The sequence below is a fragment of the Pelodiscus sinensis genome, chromosome 8 (genome assembly GCF_049634645.1).
Source record: "Pelodiscus sinensis isolate JC-2024 chromosome 8, ASM4963464v1, whole genome shotgun sequence".
Classification (NCBI taxonomy): domain Eukaryota; kingdom Metazoa; phylum Chordata; order Testudines; family Trionychidae; genus Pelodiscus; species Pelodiscus sinensis.
In genome coordinates this window covers 18,430,369-18,451,234 of record NC_134718.1, presented here as the reverse complement: position 1 = coordinate 18,451,234, position 20,866 = coordinate 18,430,369, and the positions used below count along the sequence as shown (strand labels likewise).

Below are 20,866 nucleotides of genomic sequence, written 5' to 3'. Positions count from 1 at the left end.
CTTTAATACAGCATTGAAGACTGTATGATTTCACATATGATTCTGCACTGGTATCAAAAGGGACTCATGGAATAAAATAGAAGAACAGTGGAGATTTGCTGATGTAAATCTCTTTCAAAATAGGCTTCAGTTTTCAGACTGAAATCTTTTTTTCATCAAACCAAGAGCTAACCTGGCTTTTTTTTTTAACACTGAGGTTCAGCAGTTTCTCACTCTTTTTTTCCTGAAGTCCTTTCCCAATTCTATGAAATATTAAGTCCTACATCAGAGGGGTAGACATGAGTGTTCTGACATGATATCCTGTTTGCTAGATTTCATGGTAAGCATAAGGAGCTCAGAAAACTAAGTGCAATAACTAAAACACTTCTCACCTAAAGACACTAGCTACTTTTTTGCCTGGAGCTCTTCCCACTTAAAGACCTAATATTCATTTAAGCAACTGTTAATTTGGTTAAAAATATAACTCATGCACATACACCCTTCTAATCTTTGTTACCCAGTCCTACAGGTTCTCATCATATGGCACAGTGTGTGACCTCAAGTGTTTGGCATCCTTCTAAGTCCCGCACCATGGATGCCAACATTGACAAAGCTAAGCCAGTGGCCTCCAAGGGTTCCGTGAGGTATGGAACGGATGCAAGTCAAAGGGAAGCCAGTTACATCAGGACTGGCCAGAAAGCCCCTCTTACTTCATCCAGTAATCAAAGGTACACTGCAACATGTAACTCCATAACTGACCTGGCTTGTGGCTTTGGTATGGTTTTGTAATAACATTCTCTAACTCTTTCATATGAAAAGTCCCTAAAAGGCAAATATCTAACTACTGTAAATTTCACCAACTTTTAGTTCACATGCTTTCAGCTGTGACTTTCTAAATAGCTTGCTCTACTACTAGGCAGGTCATAGCTACATAGGAACCAACCATCTCCAGAGATCCAGCCACCCATTCTTGTGAATGAATACACAGGTGGCATTTGAGCAGAGCTCTTCTTTCTACAAATGTGAGTCCAAAACACATCTATGCTGTGTTCTGCTATCAATGCAGTCTCCATCTCTTCCATCATATGCTTCAATAGAAGAGATTATTTCTTTGACTTCTCATTTTGATTTCTCTTCCCGACAATTTCAAACCTTCATCCTACCAGAGATTTGTCTGGAACACCTGAAACAAAAACAACTTTGGGCACTGCTTAAAAGACACTAATTCGTGCTTTAATAATCTGTTCTTTAGTTACTACAGGTTGGACCTCCTTGGTCTGGTTCCCTCAGGATCTGATCCATCCCAGATGAGGGTTTTTGCTGAACCAAGGAAGGTCATTTCTAGGCCCTCCCACATCACCAGTAAACACCCATCTCCCATCCCCCCCCCCACACACAATCCACGGCCTTGCTGCCAGCCTCCCAGCAGGTTTCCCCTTGCCACTGTCCCCTCCACACTCAGGGCTCATAGCCCCATTGTGGTGGCCCTGCTGCTGGCACTCACAGCCCCATGGCTGGACTCCCAGCCTCATGGGGAAGCCTCCCTGCTGGGGTCCAGCTACACTGCTGGGTGACTGCCCTGCTTGGGTTTCAGACATGGTCAGTAGCCCCACTGCTTCCCAGCCTCACCAGGCAGCTCTGTAAGCATTAGTGGGGCTGCCACGCTCTTTGCTGGGCTGCCAGGCAACAGCCCTACTCCTGAGGTCCTGGCCCTGCCGCCAGGCAGCCCTGTGGTCAGGCCCCCAGCCCCGTGGAGCAGCCGCATTGCCTCCCAGTTTTGCCAGGCAGTTTTGCTGCTAGGCTCCACCCTCTGCAGTGTCACCACCAGGTGGCAGCCTTGCTACTATTGGGCTCTAGCCCCGCTGCAGGGCTCCCAGCCACCAGCCCTCCACCAGGGCTCTCTGGTGGACCAGGGAGGCTGCCAGACCAGAGAGTCCTGCTTAAGAGAGTTTCAACGTGTAGTGCAAGATGCTTAGACCTGGAATCTCAGGATGTGTCTACATAGCAAAGTTATTTTGGAATTACGGCTGTTATTCCCAAAAAACTATGCGAGCATCTACACGGCCATTCCGTTATTTTTTATATAATTTTGAAATAACAAATGGATTATTCTGACTTCTGTAAACCTCATTCTACGAAGAATAATGCCTATTTCAAAATAGCTATTTCTAAATAAGGCGTGTGTAGAGGCTCCACTGCCGCTATTTCTAAATAACCTCTCACCAGGGCCATTCTAAGTTATTCTTCCTGCAGCTCTAAATCGAGATAGCACGTCTACATTAGGGAAGCCTGCCTCAGGCTAATTTTGAGGCTTCCCTGCAGTGTAGACGTGCTATTTCGAAATAAGCTATTTTGGAATAACTATTCTGGAATCGCTTATTCCAAAAAAACTGTGGAGTGTAGACGTAGCCCTATAGGGCTAGGACTCTTTTCAGGTATAGGAGTGTAATTGGTATTTATTTGTAAGTGTTTGTGTGTATGTATTTTAATGATGTTATAATCTGCTTAACCTCTGCTTAACTGTGTTCCTTCTCATGAGTGACCATCAAAATGGTAACAGAATATATGTGTGTGTGTGTGTATTCATCCACATAACTTTAGTGTGCTGAACATTTCATTGTATAGTTGATTAAAGAGCTGTTTAAAAATGTATATTTCCTTTGATTATCCCCTTAAAATATAAAATACTATAAATACTGTTGGAATGGGGTGGGTTGTTAAACGTGAACTGGCAAAGAACCAGCAGGGAAAGAAGAGTAAATCACTGTACAGTACTTAATCATACAATTATTATTCATGCTTTGATATATGGTAGCTTTCATTTTGTAAACTGGGACTTCATCCATAGTCAATCAGTGGATATCTGAGGAACTATTAGGAATCTCTCTTCCAATATGGAGACCTCCTGTCTCTGTCACTGATTCTCATTGTGGTCTTTGGTTACTCTGAATTCTGCCCCCTGTTAACATGTACAACCAACTGAACAGATGTAAACAGAGGGCAGAATTCCCTTTGGATTTGTTTTCTCATTTCTAAAAAGTTCCAAGAGTTAATGTTTATAAAGAGCTTTCACTGTTCATTGTATAAATGCTAAGGAGCATTGTTCTACTCCCAAAAAGGAGAGATTTGCTAAATCACCACACATTTTTACAGCTTGCTCTTTCATATGTATGGGATGTTCCTCCAGCAGACACAAAGGCTGTGTTTACATTGGCATCCCTTTCCGGAAAAGGGATGCTAATGAGACACATCGCAATTGCAAATCCGCGGGGGATTTAAATATCCCCCGCGGCATTTGCATTTACATGGCTGCCGCTTTTTTCCGGCTTGGGGATAAGCCGGAGAAAAGCGCCAGTCTAGACGTGATTCTCCGGAAAATAAACCCTTTTCCGGAGGATCTTTTATTCCTACTTTCAAGAATAAAAGATCCTCCGGAAAAGGGTTTATTTTCCGGAGAATCACGTCTAGACTGGCGCTTTTCTCCGGCTTATCCCCAAGCTGGAAAAAAGCGGCAGCCATGTAAATGCAAATGCCGCGGGGGATACTTAAATCCCCCGCGGATTTGCAATTGCGACTGGTCTAATCTGCATCCCTTTTCCGGAAAATGGGTGCAGTGTAGACACAGCCATTAGGTGTAATCCTGGCTCTGATTAAGTCAATGGCATACCATCCATTGCCTTTAGCAGAGACAATATTTCCAGGCTATGCTTCTATAGGAGTTAATACAAAAACTGATTTCAACAAAACTGCAAGCGTTCATAAAACAGGGAACAACCAGTTTCTGCTGTCATTACACTGTTGTAAATCTGGCATGATTCCAATAAAGACTGTGAAGTTACTCTGTATATTAATGGTAAAAGTAAGTAGAATATTAGGTCCAAAGTGCAGAAGTTAAAGGTAGCAAAATCACGTTGCTGTCTTAATTATTTACATGTGATTTGTGTAACTATTTTCTTATTTTCTAGAATCATTAATATAGATCCTAGTGATCTGAAGTTGCAGGAGAGGGATTTAGACCTCTGTGACTTTGATTATAAGTACCTAAGTAAAGAAACTTTAAAACCATGTAATATGGCTTTGTAAACGTCTTTATAATGTATTCTAATGTGCTTCTGTACTGTTTTGTTATATCTGCTATATAAAATGCCCATCTACATCAAACCTGTCCCCACACAGGAATGTCTACACAAGCTCTTTGTGTTCTTTTGTTTGATTAATTATTGGGACTATGCTTCAGCTCACATTTAAAAGTTCCACCACAAAAACTGAATAACCCTGACTTATATTCATGGAGTGAAACTCTGATCCCATTGAATCCTGTTGCAAATTCCCATCGACTTTAGTGGGAACAGGATTTCACCCATGCCTTTCTGTTTTGCTGATTTGTGTTTCCTCTTAAGAAAAAAACACAGTAAATCCCATTTTGTTTGAAGCATGATTTCTGTTCATGAAAATGTGCTAAGCCTAAGACATAAAAGTAAAATTTTAAGTGTCTGCACTTTGATGTGAGATCCAGTCCAAAAAGAGGACATGCAGCAACCACACTGCTTGCAGAGATGGTTAGATATAGCGTGTGTGTAAATGTGGTAATGCACTCACAGCCGTGAAGCCAGGGAATTGTACAGCTACAGCAGTATATGCTTTAAATTGAATGCAGAATGTATTGGAATAGTGTCTGAGGCAAATGAATCCACAGCATGCTGACATTAGATTTGAGTTTTGCACATGTGTATGAAGGTTGGAAAATTTCTGAAAAACCCAAATTGTAGATGTGGTGGATAGTTTCACTAGTTTATTTCTTCTATAGTTAATGGTAAACACAATATATAAAGAGAAAGAGGTGGATGGTTGCTTTTGTAAATATAAATTTGTTTCCTTTTGCCATTTCTTTCTTTTTTTATTTTGTTTATTCTTCAAATGTGATAGTTCCAAATGATTGGGGTGTGTTTATTTCATTTTTTGTCAGCTGGCTAGGAAATTCACTATTGTGTTGTTTACGTCAGTATCATTAAGATATGTTAGTGCAGGTCCTGGAATTCGGAGAGTTTCTTCTGAACATAGCATGTGCTGTTTGTGCTGGAATGGCCTGGCACTCAGGTGAGGCAGGTTCAATTCCTGGATGAGTCACAAACTGCCCATTCTACTTTTGTGCAACTTAGTTAATCTACACTATGCTTCAGTTTTACATCTGTAAAATAGGATAACACTTCCTCACTTAACCTGCCTGGTCACTCAGTCATGGATTTAAAAGGAGCTGTTCTACAAAGGAATTTAACTAACCAATTACAGAGACATCCTGCAGAACTGGAATCATCAGCAGATTTGACGTGTTTCCCTGGGCTTGAACAAAGACATTAACTGTTTGGCACATTCCAAAGCCAATTTCTCTTGCTTTCAACATCTGCATTTCCACATCAAAAGCTATATATGGGACACATACAGCCCACTTAATTAGCCTCATTAACATGGGTCCTACAATTGACAAATACATCTTCTGCTGTTATACATATTTTTTTGTGTCTGTTATTTCCGCTCCAATTCATCTGATGAAGTGGGTTTTGCCCACGAAAGTTCATGATTCTGTATATTTTGGTTAGTCTCTTTTAAGGTGCCTCAGGACTACTTATTGTTTTTAAAATTACGGACTAACATGCCTATCCCCTGAGGTTTATTAGTAGCATTCATAGAATCATAGAGTTAGAAGAGACCTCAGGAGATCATTGAGTCCAATCCCCTGCCCAAACCAGGACCAACCCCAACTAAATCATCCCAATCAGGACTTTATGAAGCCAGAACTTAAAAACTTCTAGGGATGGAGATTCCACCCCCTCCCTAGGTAACCCATTCCAGTGCTTCACCACCCTCCTAGGAAAATAGTTTTTTCTAATATCCAATTTAGATCCAGGGCTGGATTACCCAATAGGCAGACTAAGTACGTGCTTAGGGCACCAGCAAAGCAGGGACACCAAAAAACTGAGATTTTACGGTATAGTATTGTTTTTATTTTGAATTACATATGGGGGGGCACCATAATCTTTTCAGTGCATAGAGCCTCTAAAGGTCTTAATCCGGCCCTGCTTAGATCCTCCGACCCTTCTCCCCTACGCACACACTGCTACTTTAGACCATTGCTCCTTGTTCTGCCATCTGTCACCACTGAGAACACCCACTATCCATCCTGTTTGGAACCCTCCCTTCAGGTAGTTGAAGGCTCCTATAAAATCCTCCCTCACTAATCTCTTCTGTAGGCTAAATAAGGCCAAATCCCTCAGGGTATGTCTATACTTGCAGCCTAATTCGAAATAAGACTGCAAATGTAGGCATTCGATTTAAATATCCTGCGCTTGATTTGCATCTTCCTGGCCGGGTGCCATTTTTGAAATTGACAAGCTCAGAATAACTGCCCACGTCTACACGCGGCAGTGAAACGGGCATTTGAAATAAAGCCCTATTTCGAAATACCCGTTATTCCTCCTGCAATGAGATTTAACAGGTATTTCGGAATAGGGCTTTATTTCGAATGCCCGTTTCACTGCCGCATGTAGACGCAGGCAGTTATTCCAGGCTTGTCAATTTCAAAAACGGCACCCGGCCGGGAGGATGCAAATCAAGCCCAGGATATTTAAATCCCGGGCTTGATTTGCAATTTCGAATGCCTACATTTGCAGTCCTATTTCGAATTAGGCTGCAAGTGTAGACATACCCTCAGCCTCTCCTCATAAGTCATGTGCTACAACCCCCTAATCATTTTCATTGCCCTCCATTGGACTTTCTCCAATCCATCCACATCCTTTCTGTAATGGGGGCTCCAGAATTGGATGCAACACTCCAGATGTGGCCTCACCAGTGCCAAATAAAGGGAAATAATCACTGCTCTAGATCTACTGAAAATGCTCCTCCTAATGCACCCTAATATGCCATTAGCCTCCGTGGTTACAAGGGCACACTGCTGACTCATATCCAGCTTCTCATCCACTGTAATGCCCAAGTCTTTTTCTGCAGAACTGTTGTTTAGCCAGTCGGTCCCCAGCCTGTAACAATGCTTGGGATTCTTCCATCCCATGTGCAGGACTCTGCACTTATCCTTGTTGAACCTTATCAGATTTCTTTTGGCCCAATCCTCCAGTTTGTCTAGGTCACTCTGGATCCTATCCCTTCCCTCCAAAGTATTTACCTCTCCCCCTAGCTTAGTGTCATCTGTGAACTCGCTGAGGGTACAATCCATCCCCTCATCCAGGTCATTAATCAAGATGTTGAACAAAACCATCCCCAGTGCCAATCCTTGGGGCACTCCACTTAAAACTGACCACGAACCAGACAGTGAGCCCTTGATCACTACCCATTGAGCCTGACAATCTAGCCAGCTTTCTGTCCACCTAACAGTCCATTATCCAATCCATACTTCCTTAACTTCTTGACAAGAATATTGTGGGAGACCGTATCAAAAGCTTTGCTAAAGTCAAGATATATCATATCCACCACCTTCCCCATGTCCACAGAGCTAGTCACTTCATCATAGAAGTTAATCAGGTTGGTGAGGCATGACTTGCCCTTGGTGAATCCATGTTGACTATTCCTAGTCACTTTCCTCTCTTCCAACTGGTTCAAAATGTATTCCTTGGGGATCTCCTCCATGATTTTTCCAGGTAATAAGGTGAGGCTGACTAGTCTATAGGTCCCTGGATTATCCTTCCCTTTTTTTAAAGATGGGCACATTTGCCTTTTTCTAATCATCTGGGACTTTGCCCGATTGCCACGAGTTTTCAGTGAAAATGGCCAATGGCTCTGCAATCACATCGGCCAACTCACTCAGCACCCTCGGAAGCATTAGATCCAGCCCTGTGGATCTGTGTATGTCTAATTTTTCTAAATAGTTCTTGACCTGTTCTTTCTCCACCAAAGGCTGCCCACCTCCTTCCTATGCTGCATTACCTAGTGCATTTGTCTGGGAGCTGACCTTGTCTGTGAAGACAGGCAAAAAAACATCGAGTACTTCAGCTTTTCCCAAATCATCTGTCATTAGGTTACCTCCCTCATCAAGTAAGGGCCCCACACCTTCCCTGTTCACCCTCTAATTGCTAACATGCCTGCAGAAACCTTTCTTGTTACCCTTCATATCTCTTGCTAGCTGCAATTCCAATTGTGCTTTAGCCTCCCTGATTACTCCCCTACATTCTCGAGCAATATATTTATACTCATCCCTAGTTATCTGTCCAAGTTTTCACTTTTTGTAAGCTTCCCTTTTGTGTTTAAGCTCTCCAAGGATTTCACTGGTAAGCCAAGCTGATTGCCTACCATATTTGCTTTTCTTACTACGCATCAGGATGGTTTGTTCCTGTCCCTTCAATAAGGCTTCTTTTGAATACTACTAGTTCTCCTGGACTCCTTTTCCCCACATGTTAGCATCCCAGAGAATCCTGTCCATCTGTTCTCTGAAGGAGTCACAGTCTGATTTTCTCAAGTCCAGGATATATATTTTGCTACTCTCCTTTCTTCCTTTGATCAGGATCTAGAAATCTACCGTCTCATGATCACTTCTGCCCAGGTTGCTACCCACATCTACTTCCCCCCTCACTGTTTGTGAACAGCAGGTCAAACTGCACATGCCCCTGGTTGGTTCCTTCAGCATTTGTACCAGAAAGTTATTCCCAACATTCTCCAAAATCTTCCTGGATTGTCTGTGTACTGCTGTATTGGTCTCCCAGCAGATGTCATGGTGATTAAAGTCCCCCATGAGAACCAGGGCCTGTGATCTAGAAGCCTCTCTTAGTTGTCTGAAGAAAGACTCGTCTACCTTATCCACCTGATCTGGCGGTCTATAGCAGACACTAACCACAACATCACCCCTGTTGCTCCTGCCTCTAAGCTTAAGCCAAAGATTCTCAACAAACGGTCTGGTAGCACTTTATAGACTAACAAAACACGTAGATGGTATCATGAGCTTTTGTGGGCACAGCCCACTTCTTTTCTCCCTCTATATACTGGAGCTCTGAGCTGTCATACTGCTCTTTTACATACAGCGCAACTCCTCCTCCATTTCTCCCCTGCCTGTTCTTCCTGATCAGTGTATTCCCTTCCATGATACTGCTCCAATTATGTGAGTCAGCCCACCAAGTCTCCGTTATTCCAATCAAATCATAGTTCTTTGGCTGTGCCAGGACTTCTAATTCTTCCTGCTTGTTTCCCAGGTTTCTTGCATTCATATACAGACACCTTAGATAACTAGCTGATTGCTCTATCTTCTCAGTATGAAACGGGTTGTCTGTTCTTCCTTTTGCTTCTTCCCAATGTCCCACTCACCTCAGGGCTTAGGTTAACCACCCCTGATGAAGGAGATGGATGAGAACACAACTTGCACCTCAAATTCCTTGATCCTTCTTCCCAGCGCTACATAATCTGCAGTGGCTTGCTCAAGGTCATTCTTGGCTGTATCCTTAGTTCCTACATGGAAAAGTAGGAAGGCATAGCGGTCCTAAGGCTTGATCAGTCTTGGAAGACACTTGGTCTCATTCTGAATTCTAGCTCCAGGTAAGCAGCACACTTCTTGCGATTCTCAGTCTGGACAGCAGATGGATGACTATGTCCCTCTTAAGAGGGAGTTCCCAACCACCACCACCTGTCTTCTCTCTTGGAGTGGAGGTGGTGGAACCCCCATCCCTGGAACTGTGTATCCCATACCTTCTGGTCAATGGGGTCTCCTTCCAATCCCTTCCCTCAGAGGTCTCTGCCAAAACATTCTCCACCATAGTACCTGTGCAAAGAGCCTGAAAGAGGTTGGTTATTTGTATCGGGATTGGGGATACCTGAGTTGTCTGTCTTCTCCTGGAGGTCACATGCTGCCAATTTCCTTCCCCATTCTGTACTGCCCTATCTGCAGGCACAGCAAGCTGAAGAACCAGCATCAGATGCTGCCTTCTATACAGCAAGTCTTCATCTTCTCTGATGAAACGCAGGGTAGATATTTGAGTCTCTAGTCCTTTAAACCTTCTCTTCCAATATGGAGAGCAGCTTGCACTTGTACAGACAAAATCACTTCTATCTTTTGGGAGGAAGATAAACATGGCACACGCTGTGTGGTTCATAACAGCTGTTGTTTCACTGTTTATTCAGCCCTCTAACAATATTGTATAACTGGTACCCTTTCATCGGTCTGTTTTTTTAATTTTCCACTTAATCTAAACCCTGACTTGGAAGTTAACATGATGCATAAATGAATGAAATATGCCCTAGCACAGACGGTTCTTGCAGTTCACTACACAACTATCTAATTCTCATGTGCTGGGAGCTTTTTGCCATTAACCTCAGGGGGAGCAAGACTGTGCAATAAGATCTTATGTTTGATGGGAGGAATTTTACCCAAATGAGAACATTACTGAACTGAGCATTGAATGCCTTTTTAGTCATAACTCAGCTACAGAAAAAGCTTAACAAGCATGCTTTTTACCTTGCACAGGTACACTTTTTTCCTCCAGTAATACACCTTGCCACTGTTTGGAACTTTTGGGCCCAAACACAGTGGATTTTGTGCCTCTATTAAGTAAAAGTACACCTTTTAAGATGCTTCTTGTTTTATTTAATTTAACTCTAATTAGTACCCCTGTCGAGCATGCGCCAGTGTCCACCAGCTCTGCCTCTGCTGTGCCAGCTGCTTCAAGCAATCAGCCTGCTGCCGCTGCTCAAAACACATGCAATCAGATGACAGCATCATCAGCCACTCCCATCTCAGTAGTACAAGATTCCTTTTCTTCCTCTTTCCAAAGGTAATGCTTTTTTGCATTGTCTTTTTGCACGTCTCCCTGTTTGGTGTTTAGAAGTGTGTGTGTGTGTTGGTGTGTGTATAAGTATACATATAGGGAGGGACAGAGCAGAACTTTATCTAGGGTTGCCAACTCTCTGAGACCAGACAGACAGGATGCCATTTCCACAAATGTCATCTGCTTGGGAGAATTCTCAACCCTAACATGAACAAAGTATGCAGTATATTGAGAAAATATGTCACCTTGTTTTATGTATTCTGAAGCTGAATTTCTTGTTGGAGTGTTGAATTTTTATTTGCAAGAAATTATAATATTCAAACTCAGCTCTTAGAACAGAATTAATCAAATGTTCTTTTGAGGAACATAATTTACATTTTCAAAAAAAGAAAATCGGATATTAACTGTTTTGTCCCCTATCGTGAGAAGGGTACCAAAGTTGCATAATAATTAAAATGGAAAGTGAAAATTCTTCGGATTACATGACAGCAGAGCACAAATTGTCAAGAAATAAACAGGTTAATAAATTTAAGCGAGCTAGTAGAAAGATCTATATGGTTTTTAATATACCTTAAAGTGACACCTCCTCTTAGAAGGTCAAAGAGGAAAATGCAAAACGCATTTTAACCCTATTGAGTGATACCACAGTGTATAGTAGGATCTTTTTATTTACTACAGCATGTCAGACCTCTGAATTATGTGATGTCGGATGTACCACGTGCAGGATGTCAGCAGATCCATTCATTTGGTAGTTGACTTTTTATAAAGGTGCTAAGGTGATTAATTTCTACTTAACTGTGCTTTTTCTAAAAAGATTTAACTATATAATTAATATTGGATTTTAAAAGGAACAAAGATAGTCATTCAGATTCTATTCTTACTTCATTGAGCACTCAATTGTTGTAAATTACTGAGAATTAAACATTAATATCTAGTGTGAATAGACTCCTTAGACTGTGAGGAAAATGGGTGAAGTTTATGATGTTGCCATTTACATAATCATTGTCAAAGGAACAAGAATGAATTCGAGTCACATCTTTTTTCTCAGACAGTTTTTCTCCTAAAAGATCTGAAATACACTTTAGTCCACTTTAAGTGTCCAAGAACAAAAAGTCTCACCTTCAATCATATGAACTACTTGCACATAATGGAGGTGCAAAATGTGACCTACAGTACTATAAAATTACATAATTTGGTAGGAAATGTTCTTTCTGTTCTAAAGCCTGATTTTAGCAGCTAATATCACAAATTTCTTTTTAAATCCTATTTTTACTCTGTATTTGTGTTCTGATGCCATAGAGCCAGACATTCAGCCAGAAAAGAGAGACCAAGCAAAGTACTACACCACATTTTCATAATTATTTTGATAGCATCCTTGCTTAAGAAGCATTTCACATGCAATAATTGTTTAAAGAATTTTAACTCTCAGTATATCTTTACTTGCACTACTACATGAAGAAAATTGAGAATATAATACATTCTTGAAAAAGTAAGTCCCTACTCCTTATAGGTAAAAATATAAATAACCTTTTGGCATTGATGACAAAAATGTTCCTAAAACCCTTGTGCTCTTTACCCTGGTAGTAGCCGAATAGTGAAATTTTTGTCTTCACTTCTGATGCAAATATCTTGGTTCTTTCAGGGTAAAGATGTATGCAGTTCACAAAAGATATTTGAACTACCAGCTTTCTTATCTAGTCAGAGTTCTGTTCATATATTTTTTCTATAGTTTGTGTGTTTTTTCTTCTGTTCTGTAAGAAATGTGCTTGGTTGTGCTATACTGTAAGTCTCCAGATGTATTTCACAGAAAATACATGTGTTGCTGCTAACTATAGAATGGTCGTCTTATACCTGAACTCATACAAGGCTCTATTCTGAGATGTCGCATAGTTCTCCTTGTAAAATTGTTTTGTACTGCTTTTACTGTGTCCTCTGCAGTGTGCTTGCAGGCCCCAGCTCTCTGTCACAGCCTAGCCCTTTCCCTGGGTACAGGAACATATCACTAGCATCTTTCACTTTTTAGTCTGCTGTCTCTGCTCAGTCTAGGTATATTTGCAAACATCTCTCCTTTTTCTTTTTAGTCAGACTTTTTCACTCTTCATTGTTTGCTTCAGTTTGAGGTTCTTAAGTTCTTAAAAAATTGGCTTGGGAGAAAACATTTAAGTGTAAAATTTACTGCCTGTTTGTTTTGATCTTGTCTGAATTAAAACCAAGCTAAAAGAAAACCTTTATCTTTCCAGCATTAAGTTTAAAATATTTGACTGGAAATGTTCTCAAACCTTAGACAGTTAGTTGTATGTAATATTCAAGTTCATTTATGTGGTGTGTGGTATATAAAAGGGAAGGTCCTCTCATGGATTGATAACTAGTTAAGAGATAGGAAGCAAAGGGTAGGAATAAATGGTCAGTTTTCAGATTTGAGCGCGGTAATTAGTGGTTTCCCAAAAGGGTCCGTAGTGGGATCAGTCCTATTCAACATATTCATAAATGATCTGGAGAAAGGGGTAAACAGTGAAGTGGCAAAATTTGCAGATGATATGAAACTACTCAAGATAGTTAAATCCAGAGCACACTGTTAAGACCTTTGAAAGAATCTCACAAAACAAGGTGACTGTGCAACAAAATAGCAGATGAAGTTTTATGTTCATAAATGCAAAGTAATGCTTCTTGAGAATATAATCCCAGTTAGGCATACAAAATGATGGGGACTAAATTAGCTGTTATCACTGAAGAGAGAGATCTTAGATTCGTTTTGGACTGATGATATCACTCAGCATACGTCTACACAGCAGTTTTACCTTATAACATTATTACAAAATAACATCATCCACATCTACACTTTAAGCAGTTATTTTGACATCATGTCAAAATACTGTCAAGCTGGAGGACTTCTTACTCCTACTCCTGTAACCCTCGTTTTATGAGGTGTAAGAGAAGTCTGAAGAAAAGTGTTCTTCCTCAGATTTCTTGCTGCATAGATAGCGCCAAAAACTGAAATAAGCTATTTTGACTTAAGCTACACAATTGACATAGCTCAGGTTGTGTAACTTATTTTGGCTTTAGCCCTGCTGTGTAAATGTGCCCTCAATGTGCAGCGGAAGCAGTCAAGAAAAGCAAACAGAAAGTTGGGAATCATTTAAAAAGGGTAGAGAATAAGACAGAGAATATCTTATTGCCTCTGTATAAATCCATGGTCTGCCCACGTCTTGACTACTGTATGCCGATGTGGTCGCCCCATCTTAAAAAAGATATCTTAGCACTGGAAAAAATTCAGAAAAAGGCAATAAAAAGTATTAAGCATATTGAACGGTTGCCGTATGAGGAGAGATTAATAATACCGGGGCTCTTCAGCTTGGAAAATAGTCAACTAAGGGGGGATATGATAGAGGTCTATAAAATCTTGACTGGTGTGGAGGAAGTAAATAAGGAAAAGTTATTTACTTGTTCCCATAACACAAGAACAAAATGAAATTAACAGGTAGCAGGTTTAAAACAAACAAAAGGAAGTACTTCTTCACACAGCACTTCAACCTGTGGAACTCCTTGCCAGAGGATGTTGTGAAGGCCAGGATTTTAATAAGGTTAAAAAATGAGCTAAATAAATTCTTGGAGGATAGATAGGTACATCAATGGCTATTAGCTAGGATGGACAAGAATGGTGTCCCTTGCCTCTGTTTGATAGAAGCAGGGAATGGGCAACATGGGATGGATCACTTGATGATTATATCTTCTGCTCATTCCCTCTGGGACACCTGGCATTGGCCACTGTGGGAAGACAAAGTACTGCGGTACATGGACTTTTGGCCTGACACAGTATGGATGTTCTTATGCTTGTATCTAATTAAGGGTATGTCTACACTACCCTCCTAGTTCAAACTAGGAGGGTAATGTAGGCATACCGCACTTGCAAATGAAGCCCGGTATTTGAATTTCCCAGGCTTCATTTGCATAAGCGGGGAGCCGCCATTTTTAAAACCCCGCTGGTTCGAACCCCGTGCAGCGCGGCTACACGGGGCACGAACTAGGTAGTTCGAACTAGGCTTCCTAGTTCGAACTACCTAGTTCGTGCCCCGTGTAGCCGCGCTGCACGGGGTTCGAACCAGCGGGGTTTTAAAAATGGCGGCTCCCCGCTTATGCAAATGAAGCCTGGGAAATTCAAATCCCGAGCTTCATTTGCAAGTGCGGTATGCCTACGTTACCCTCCTAGTTCGAACTAGGAGGGTAGTGTAGACATACCCTAAGTGAGGTAGCAAGCCCAAACTGTGTTTTTCTTGGTAAAAAATGTGGATCATATTGTGATCAACTGACCCATTTTTAAATGCTTCAGGGGGTAGCTGAGTTAGTCTGAACAGGATAGACTTAAAAATAACAAATGGTGTGGTAGCACTTTATAGACTAATGAAACGTGTAGATGGTATCATCCACTTCTTCAGATGAATGGAGTTTTGAATTTAGGATGTGCAGACTACCGTAGTTTTTCCCTTTGATATTTTCATATCCTCTGCTTCTTGTTTCCCACCCCCTTCTTTTTTTTCATTCTCCCTTCTCCCCTATTTATTTTGGATCTGCACATCCTAAACTCAAAACTCCAGTAATCTGAAGAAGTGGGTTGTGCCCACAAAAGCTCATGATACCATCTACATGTTTTGTCAGTCTATAAAGTGCTACAAGACCATTTGTTGTTTTTTAAGTTTATCCTTTTTTAAATGTTCATCAGACCTACTTTTCTTGTACATTCAACAATTATTAACTAATGACAGATCATAGAAAGGTTAGAAGTAGTTATCACTAGAAACAAAGAATACTACCATGATACTTTCTGCCAGCCTGCCCTAGTTTTTATGGAACATTTACATTTACCAAGATTAAGAGTAGAGAAGGGAATGGATAGTAAAGTTATTTGAGCACAATTTGATGGTGATCAGAGACTGAGTCAGTCAGTAACGCAGTGAAGATAATAATTTTCCAATGTGCTTTATCTTAGCATAAATCAGACAAACATCACTTGTGGCCATTGTTTGTAGTGAAAAGAGTATACAGGTTTGAAGGCTAAATCTGGGGACTTTCTATCTATAAAAAGCTGGAGAACATTATAGAAAATGTCAGTGACCACACAAGCATATGTCACATCTTTCAATATTTTGTCAGTGCTTTAGCAATGATGCAGAATTGAAAGAGCTATGAGATGGAAATGTAAATATGTGCTCTGAGCACTCCATCTGATTCTTAACTCCCATATTCAGAAAGCTAAAACATATTAGAGCAATTTCATTCTTGGTATAATTCCACTGACTTTGGTGGAAATACACCAAAGATAATTCCTGGAGGCTGGGTCTATCAATGGCAATTAGCCAGGATGGGTAGGAATGATGTCCCTAGCCTCTGTTTGTCAGAGTCTGGAAATGGGTGACAGGGGACGGATCTCTTGTTGATTCCCTGTTCTGTTCATTCCCTCTGAGGCATCTGGCATTGGCCATTGTCAGCAGACAGGACACTGGGCTAGGTGGACCTTTCGTCTGACCCAGTGTGGCCATTCTTATGTTCTTATGTTAAATGCATCTCACTGGATACTACAACTGAGTTCTGATTTGCCCCATTAACTTCTGGAACCAGAGTAATGTTCTAGGTCAAATATGCAACCAAGGCCTTTGCAAATAAACAAATAAAAGCAGCCAGAGCTGTAAGAGCTCAAGGATCATGTGGAGAAATAAAGAGCTGATTGATGTGTTAATGCTGTACATACATTTTCGTTTTACTGTGTAAAGTTAGTGGGGCATGGATTAATTTTAAAGAGTCATCTTAAAGAGGCCTTATGTTCAAAGGGTGAGTGCTGAACAGAATTCTTTTACTGCATTTGCATCCAACTCTGTGCTTTATTACACTTGTGAATGGAGCTGGGGCTGTCTTGTGCTATTGAACAGTTGTCTCCCACTCAAATGTATCTGATTTTATCTAGAATGTATTTATCTGAGAGTGGGATCTGGGATTATTGAGATTGATAATAAAATGTATTGCCAAAGAAGATCTCTTACTTGCTCAAGGAAAAAGAAGTAAAACTTCACATAGTTGTGCATGATGATTGGTATTCAAAAGCTATTTCTTTCGAGAACATGGTCCTACCTGACATGTAAACTCATGGGAAGTATTTCTCTCTATCTATAGAACTTATCTATAGATCAGATAAAAAAATGTAAACAAATGTAAGTCCTGATGCTTGCACTTACGAGCCAGGGAATTTACATCAAAATTTTGTCAATCTGCATACCAAACCTTCCAGATTGTTACTATAAGGGTCTCTTTTAACATGGTTGCTAAAGGGATTTGCATGTTGAATTCCCCTTAGCTCCAGTGGGAGTTGTGGATGTAAAATCACTTGGACATGGATAAATGTAGAGACTACTAAATGTGCAAGTCCATTCAGCTTCTCATAATAAGGCAAAGAAAGCAGAAACTGATTAGAAAAGCAACTGTATGGAATAATAGATGCACAGAAGCTGCTTACAGCTAGTAGCTTAGAAGCAATAGCTCATTGTAAGTCCCCAGCAAAAGTAATTGGAGTGGAAACTGGACATTGGCTCAAACAAATGCTCCTTTGAGTTAATTTTTACGTTTATTGTACATAACTCAGGCTCTCTAGAAATCATTCCAGGTTAAGGAATCAACACAGTATATAGCAAAACTGTCAGTGCATTTTTCCTTTTCCAGATTACTCTTGTGGAGAGTTAGGGCTTCATTTTTCTCCAAATCGTGAGCATTGATTTAATTCCAGGAGTAGTAGGGAGTTTTGAAGCTACATCCATGTGTAGTATTCTGAAAAATCCCCTCCTCTCCCCCCCCCCCCCCCCCCCCCCCCCTCCCCAGCCTCCTCCTTTCCAGAGCTTGAACAGCTGTGAATCAGCTGTTCCTGGCATTCCAGCTCTGGCAGGGCAGGGGAGGAGCAGGGGTGGAGCACATATCAGGCCATTTGCACGTTTTGAAAGTATTGGGGGGGAGGGGGAGGGCTTAGAAGTGCAGGGCTTTGATGCCCCAGGGCACCAGAGGCACATGGGGGTAATGGATAGCTAGAGAGACCGCAGTCCACAGATGGAGCCACAGGTAGCCAACCACCAACTTAAAGCATAGTTCAGTAGTATTTTAGAGATATAGAGTGCCCCCCTGAAAATAAGTCCAGAATGTCTACTGATTAAAACCAGTTCAGGATTTCACTAGTATTACAGTTTATAGCTAAGTTTTGACATGAATCAGATGGACAAGTAAGTTGCCATTCAAATCCATCCGTTCACAAAATCAAATCTTACATAGATTTAAGTGTTATCTCTTTGGGCTGATCCCAGTTCAACCAACAGAAAAATGCCTTCTGCCTACCTAACAATTCTGCTTAGCACATACCTATTAGGGTTGAAAATAACCAGTGAAAAGTTTGAGGTAGTTGCTTGATGCTGTGGTTTCATTTACATCTCCACTTGCCTTTATTATGGAGCAGTTGTTTGCCTCACCAGGGACTACGATGGAGACATGGATTTGAGGTCCTGAGTTAAGTGAAGTTTCAATTCATGGTTTGCTTTACTAAGATTTTGTGCAATTTACTTTGAAGTATCCAGATATGTGGACAGTGAAACAAAACAAATGTACCTTTTTTCTTTGTATTAGTATTTAGTGAATGTCAAAGCAAACTGTTTCTTTAATTGCAGAACTAAAATCCCACAATTAAACAATTAGTAGCAATGTGTGAGCTAGTGATTTATGGGACATTCTACACAAGGATCAAATTGTCCTCAGCTTAGTAAGGCTGTAATGTGATTTCTACCCTGAGCAGGTTTTGACTCAATAACAGTTAAACATTGTTTTTGTAACCAGATGAAAAGTAGTGCATGTCATGTACTTCAGTATGCCTCAACTTACTGCTTATTGAATATAGTGTGTACTTCCTTTGGAATCTCATTGTAGGATAAGATGTCCTAATTATTTGATGTATTTGGTTCTCAATTTCAAATGACATTTTTGCTTTTGCATAAAAACACAAACTTTTGTCTTATTTTAGCTTCAACCGGCATTCTTCCACCTCCATCAGCTACCAGTCAAAAAAGAGGTATAAAATATTGTCTTTTGCAGCTACTACACATTAATAGTACCTAATGCGCCACTTTAATGCTACTAGTAAACTCGTAGTGAACTATTAACCTAAAAGTGATGTAATTAAAATGTTACTTCTTTTCCTGTTTTCAAACATTTTATTTAATTCAATGTCTCTCACGTGTCTGTTACAAATCCATTAATCTAAAATCGGGCATTTTCGGTGCGTTTCAGACATTTTATCATTTTACTTTACCATTAAACCATTGTCAATCATCAGAATATCTTTGGTCACTTACTTAACCACTCTTTATTTCTGCAGCAAAAATTACAGTTGGTAGAGCTTCCCAAAGCTGATTTGGCTTCACTAAAACACTTATAATGATGTATCTCTGTGCTTTATTTCTGTTTTACAGGAGTCTTTTAGTCTCCATCACTAAAACTGATCTGCATTCTCACTTTGGTTATCTTTGTAAACAGTTCCACACTTGGTTACTGAATTCAGTGGTGCTCTTGGTGTTTTAGACATTTTTTTTATTTACTCCAATTGATTTTCTTTCTAGCAGATAGCAGCTTCCTACATAAGGATATAGGGCAATGTTTTAAAACCCTATATACATCGAGAAATACATGAGTAACAAACAAGCAGTCATTTTTCTGTATGATGGTCCAAACATGAGTAACCCGATTCAGATTTCCTAATGTATTATGCAAATATAGAGCCCTAAAAAAGGAGTCTTTACCAATGAACCCAGATGATTGAGACTAGAACATACTTAGCAGTGGCAGGTACACTAGAATTTCAGTTATATTTTATAATATATGTAATTTATATAATCTCCTACCCTACACAGCAAGTGTTAGAATATAAGAACAGCCAAACTGTATCAGACAAAAGGTCCGTCTAGCCCAGTGTCCTGTCTTCCAAAAGTGGCCAATGCCAGATGCCCCAGAGGGAGTGATACCACTGTATGAAGAAAAACTTCCTTTTTGTTTGTTTTAAACCTGCTACCTATTAATTTCACTTGGTGACCCCTAGTTCTTATGTTATGGGAACAAGTAAATAACTTTTCCTTATTCATTTTCTCTACAACAGTCATAATTTTATAATCTCTATCATATCCCCCCATAGTCAACTCTTTTCCAAGCTGAAGAGTCCCAGTCTTTTTAATCTCTCTTTATACGGGACCCGTTCCAAACCCCTCATAATTTTTGTTGCCCTTTTCTGAACCTTTTTCAATGCCAATATATCTTTTTTGAGAGAGGCAACCACATCCATGTGCAGTATTCAAGATGTGGATGTACCATGGATTTATATAGAGGCAATAAGATATTCTCTGCTTTATTCACTTTATCCCATTTTTAATTATTACTAATATTCTGTTTTCTTTTTTGACTGCTGCTGCACATTCAGTGGATGTTTTCAGAGAACTATCCATCATGATTCCAAGATCTCTCTCTTGAGTAGTTGTAGCTAAATTAGTCCCCATCGTTTGGCATGTATAGTTGGGATTATTTATTCCAATGTGCATTACTTTTCATTTATCAACAAGTGGGCTATGTCTAGACTGGCACGATTTTCCGCAAATGCTTTTAGACGCGGTTTTGTGCAAGAAAGCCCCGATCGCCATTTTCGCCATCGGGGCTTTTTTGCGCAAAACGGTTCTCAGTTGTCTACACTGGCCCTCTTGCGCAAATGCTTTTGCGCAAGAGGGCTTTTTCCCGAACGGGAGAGTCATTGTATTTGCGGAAGAACACTGACAATCATACATTAGATCGTCAGTGTTCTTGCGCAAATTCAAAGTGGCCAGTGTAGACAGCTGGCAAGTTTTTCCGCAAAAGCAGCTGCTTTTGCGGAAAAACTTGCCAGCCTAGACGCAGCCGTGTTGATCAGATTCTTTAAAACTAAGTATATTGCACTGGTTTCTTATGTAACTGTTTTCACTTTGAATAATGTGCCTTAGAATAATGCCTTAGACCAATGAAAGATCTTCAGATAATGTATAAAAATTATCATCTAAGGCCAGGAGGCATAAGGGATCGGTTGAAAAAGGCTTTCT

General features: G+C 40.4%; 1 protein-coding gene across 1 annotated transcript in view; it reads left to right on the top strand.

The window, feature by feature from the left end:
* The window catches only part of LDB3 (LIM domain binding 3), a 229,399-nt gene that overhangs the window by 158,693 nt on the left and 49,840 nt on the right, over nucleotides 1-20,866 (top strand). The window contains exons 11-13 of the mRNA XM_075934832.1: nucleotides 501-707; nucleotides 10,572-10,739; nucleotides 18,775-18,822. Coding sequence (XP_075790947.1) covers nucleotides 501-707; nucleotides 10,572-10,739; nucleotides 18,775-18,822 — 423 coding nt within the window. The remainder of the gene's footprint in view (nucleotides 1-500; nucleotides 708-10,571; nucleotides 10,740-18,774; nucleotides 18,823-20,866) is intronic.